At 35.0% G+C, this 4,507-nt stretch overlaps 2 protein-coding genes across 6 annotated transcripts in view; both read left to right on the forward strand.

Annotated features, from left to right (window-relative positions):
• On the forward strand, positions 438 to 1,518 carry LOC104714482 (putative G-type lectin S-receptor-like serine/threonine-protein kinase At1g61610). 3 transcript variants are annotated; one of them, XM_010431869.2, is made up of 3 exons: positions 438 to 567; positions 903 to 1,063; positions 1,165 to 1,518. In XM_010431869.2, exons 2-3 carry the CDS (start codon positions 923 to 925, stop codon positions 1,471 to 1,473), a joined length of 450 nt encoding a protein of 149 aa, XP_010430171.1. In that variant the 5' UTR covers positions 438 to 567; positions 903 to 922; the 3' UTR covers positions 1,474 to 1,518. The 3 variants fall into 3 exon arrangements, with proteins under 3 accessions (XP_010430171.1, XP_010430173.1, XP_010430170.1); XM_010431871.2 differs by having other exon boundaries at positions 916 to 1,063; XM_010431868.2 differs by lacking the exon at positions 438 to 567 and having other exon boundaries at positions 584 to 1,063.
• LOC104714484 (putative G-type lectin S-receptor-like serine/threonine-protein kinase At1g61610) overlaps positions 3,441 to 4,507 on the forward strand; it is a 24,750-nt gene continuing 23,683 nt past the window's right edge. The window contains exons 1-3 of one of the 3 annotated variants that reach the window (XR_755863.2): positions 3,441 to 3,567; positions 3,903 to 4,063; positions 4,165 to 4,501. Coding sequence is in view for 1 of the 3 variants with exons in the window: in XM_019229675.1 (XP_019085220.1) it covers positions 3,923 to 4,063; positions 4,165 to 4,473 (450 nt within the window). In the remaining 2 variants the exon portion in view is untranslated. The other 2 variants (XR_755865.2, XM_019229675.1) reach the window with 2 other exon arrangements.

Genomic DNA, 4,507 nt, shown 5'->3' on the forward strand with positions numbered 1-4,507 from the left:
AAAAAATTGTCTAATCATTATTAAAGCTCTTTAGTTTTTACCCTAAAGCGCTTGACTGCTTGTATTATATTATTTTATGAACATTATAGTAAACTAGGGAATTGTAAATGTAAGAATCATTAAATGAGAATTTTAAAGTTTGAAGAATTACTATTGGTTAATAATTATGAATATAAATGATGCATTTATAATTAAAAACTAAATATTTTTCTTAATTTATGTGAAATTTTTTAAAAAACCATTCTTTCTGATATATAGAGAGTTTGATTTTCTAAGATTCTTGTGACTCTGATCTCATCTATTTATTTATAATTTTGTAAAATTATAAATCACACAAGATTTTAGTTTTGGCCCACCTCACTAATATTAGAATTGTTATCTTCAACCTCATATTTTCTTAACAAATATAATTCTCAAGTATAAATGTAAAAAAAAAAAAAAACGATAAGGAACTTGGATAATTAATGCTCATAAAACTCACTAGATAAATCTCTTAGTTGGAAATTGCTTATTCATAGTTGTTCTAGCTTTAATCTTAGGTGCTTCTACTTTCCTGACTTCATAGCTGTAAGTCTGTTTTGTTTGTCTAACTCAGCTTTTTTTATCTTCTCCAACAATTCAGAGTCTATCTTTTTTCTTTGCTTTTGATTATACCTTGATATTAAGCTTGTGTTGTGATGAGAATTGTTAGTGATATAGGGAGAGTTTAATTTTCTAAAATTCTTATGACTGATCTCATATTTGATGCTTAGATTCCCATATGAATTTTTACACCACCACACATTTCAACAATCACACTTTGGTAATGTCGTAAACTTACTTAAAATTGAACTATGATTTCCATGTGTTCTTTCATCCTCCGTATATGTTATGCTTTTGATGTGATATAACTTTTGATATAGTTTTGATGTGAAGTGGTTATATGGCGCCGGAGTATGCAATGGAGGGGATCTTTTCAGAGAAATCTGATGTGTATAGCTTTGGAGTGTTGATATTGGAGATTGTGAGTGGAAGAAAAAACATTAGCTTTCGAGGATCTGAACATGGAAGTCTCATCGGTTATGTAAATTTCTATTCTTTTCAGGTTTAGTTTATAGTTCGGTTTGGTTCGCTTAGATATTTTTTTTGGTTACTAAAATGTTCTAAACGGAAAAACAAAATCAGGCGTGGTATTTATGGAGCCAAGGAAAGACAAAAGAGATGATAGATCCAACGTTGGACAGTCGAGACGTAGCGGAAGCGATGAGATGCATTCACGTGGGGATGTTGTGTACACAAGATTCAGTCATCCACAGACCAAACATGGGTTCGGTATTGTTGATGTTGGAGAGTCGAACGGGTCAACTTCCACGTCCGAGACAGCCTACCTTCCATTCGTTCTTGTACTCCGGTGAGATTGATGAACTAAACTTGGATGGTCAAGATGTTGCCACGGTCAACGATGTTACTTTCACCACAATTGTTGGTAGATGACTCTCATTGACCATAAATTAGTCTTCCCCTACGCTCCTTTGACTATTCGTCGTGTTTTTTTTTTTTTTTGTTAAAGAGTATTCAATTTATAAAATATAATGCCCAATGGGCTATTTCCGGAGTAGGCCCATTTGCAATTATCCCAAGGGTCCAACTCATTTACAGTTAACAAAAACTAAACCGATGGAACAAAACCGGCCGGGTTCACAAACCGAACTTAACCGGGGACCGTGAAACCCTAATTTGCAAAACGAAAAACTCGTTTGCAGCCGCCGCCCATACTTGCGGATACTCAGCCGGAACAGGACCTCCGGTGAGCCTGGACGACGGTAGCCGAACAGAGATGGTGATCCAAGATCCGTTTGCATCCTGCCACCGTAGAGCCGTTTTGGGAAGGAGGAAGAGATCCGATCTGCCCTTTGTCGAGGAGGTTTTCACGCTCAGTCGTGAGAGAAAAGAGGCAGCAGGGAGTAGATGAGCGGACCTTCGACGGTGGCTTAGCTCCGCCGAATCGGAGACTACCTCCCCTATCATAACCGATCCCGTGAAGCCTCCAGAATCTCCAGTCCTCCGATCTATCTAACTTCTTCTCTCGTTCGTCGCCGTGAATCTCCCTCTTCCGCTCCGCGTAGCAACTCCTCCGGTAGAGCTCTTACCGGCGGCGTCTCGCGGATTCTTCTCCTCTCCACTGCTCCCTTGATTTCGTCCATCAGCCTCGCCGGTAACATGCAAAGAGTCACGAATGAAAAACCATGGGCCGAGGGGTCCTCGCTGTCACCGGAATTAACGGAGGACCCAGATCGGAGCACGAGCTTGTGGTCAGAAGAAGAAGGATCTAGAGGAGAGAAAAAATCGCCGCGCGTGACTCTCACTCGCTCGACTTTTTCTTATTCGTCATGTTTTCCCCATAGATTTAAACTTTTGTACATAATTAAAATGTTTGTTTGTTAAAAATAGCATACGTAATTGGATCTGTACATTGAGGAGAAATATATATATATTTTTTTAAAAAACAACAACTCGATCGGATTTTGTAACACTTGTTGTTCTTTTTGTTTGGGTCAACTACATACTGATTTGTGAAAGAAAAAGCGTTGTTGTTCAAACATAAATTGGAGATGTTGGATTAACATCTAAAAGGAGGACTTGGTCGTTGAAGATTTGAGAGTATTCAAGTAATGTAAAGACTAGTGCAAGTCTTTTTGTTATATGTATGAAGTTATTTGAGAGTATCCATTGGTAATGAAGTTATTTTACCTTCAAATTATTTTTATATTAATGTTCTAATATGAATCACCAACTTGCTACTAACCTTTAGTTATATGGTCTAATGGACTTCTCATGAGATAGAATTTTGTTCTATGGTTTACTTTTGTAGCTAACCATTATTGTGAATGTTGTAGTAGTTGTTTGTTTGTTTTTTTTTTTTTTTTTTTTTTTAAATGATTTTTTTCCTTATAAGTAAATATGTATTTGATATTTTGATTGCTTAGAATATATATCTTAGTCAATTATGTTTTTTTTAAAAAAAAATTGTCTAATCATTATTAAAGCTCTTTAGTTTTTACCCTAAAGCGCTTGACTGCTTGTATTATATTATTTTATGAACATTATAGTAAACTAGAGAATTGTAAATGTAAGAATCATTAAATGAGAATTTTAAAGTTTGAAGAATTACTATTGGTTAATAATTATGAATATAAATGATGCATTTATAATTAAAAACTAAATATTTTTCTTAATTTATGTGAAATTTTTTAAAAAACCATTCTTTCTGATATATAGAGAGTTTGATTTTCTAAGATTCTTGTGACTCTGATCTCATCTATTTATTTATAATTTTGTAAAATTATAAATCACACAAGATTTTAGTTTTGGCCCACCTCACTAATATTAGAATTGTTATCTTCAACCTCATATTTTCTTAACAAATATAATTCTCAAGTATAAATGTAAAAAAAAAAAAAAACGATAAGGAACTTGGATAATTAATGCTCATAAAACTCACTAGATAAATCTCTTAGTTGGAAATTGCTTATTCATAGTTGTTCTAGCTTTAATCTTAGGTGCTTCTACTTTCCTGACTTCATAGCTGTAAGTCTGTTTTGTTTGTCTAACTCAGCTTTTTTTATCTTCTCCAACAATTCAGAGTCTATCTTTTTTCTTTGCTTTTGATTATACCTTGATATTAAGCTTGTGTTGTGATGAGAATTGTTAGTGATATAGGGAGAGTTTAATTTTCTAAAATTCTTATGACTGATCTCATATTTGATGCTTAGATTCCCATATGAATTTTTACACCACCACACATTTCAACAATCACACTTTGGTAATGTCGTAAACTTACTTAAAATTGAACTATGATTTCCATGTGTTCTTTCATCCTCCGTATATGTTATGCTTTTGATGTGATATAACTTTTGATATAGTTTTGATGTGAAGTGGTTATATGGCGCCGGAGTATGCAATGGAGGGGATCTTTTCAGAGAAATCTGATGTGTATAGCTTTGGAGTGTTGATATTGGAGATTGTGAGTGGAAGAAAAAACATTAGCTTTCGAGGATCTGAACATGGAAGTCTCATCGGTTATGTAAATTTCTATTCTTTTCAGGTTTAGTTTATAGTTCGGTTTGGTTCGCTTAGATATTTTTTTTGGTTACTAAAATGTTCTAAACGGAAAAACAAAATCAGGCGTGGTATTTATGGAGCCAAGGAAAGACAAAAGAGATGATAGATCCAACGTTGGACAGTCGAGACGTAGCGGAAGCGATGAGATGCATTCACGTGGGGATGTTGTGTACACAAGATTCAGTCATCCACAGACCAAACATGGGTTCGGTATTGTTGATGTTGGAGAGTCGAACAGGTCAACTTCCACGTCCGAGACAGCCTACCTTCCATTCGTTCTTGTACTCCGGTGAGATTGATGAACTAAACTTGGATGGTCAAGATGTTGCCACGGTCAACGATGTTACTTTCACCACAATTGTTGGTAGATGACTCTCATTGACCATAAATTAGTCTTCCCCTACGC

Source organism: Camelina sativa, chromosome 9 (genome assembly GCF_000633955.1).
Source record: "Camelina sativa cultivar DH55 chromosome 9, Cs, whole genome shotgun sequence".
Classification (NCBI taxonomy): Eukaryota; Viridiplantae; Streptophyta; class Magnoliopsida; order Brassicales; family Brassicaceae; genus Camelina; species Camelina sativa.

What these genes read in the sequence shown, in the direction of transcription:
- LOC104714482 (XM_010431869.2), top strand. Translation starts at nt 923, where the DNA reads ATGGCGCCGGAGTATGCAATGGAGGGGATCTTTTCAGAGAAATCTGAT. An exon ending in ATGGAAGTCTCATCGGTTAT is followed by an intron (nt 1,064 to 1,164) that starts GTAAATTTCTAT and finishes AAACAAAATCAG; the next exon opens with GCGTGGTATTTATGGAGCCA.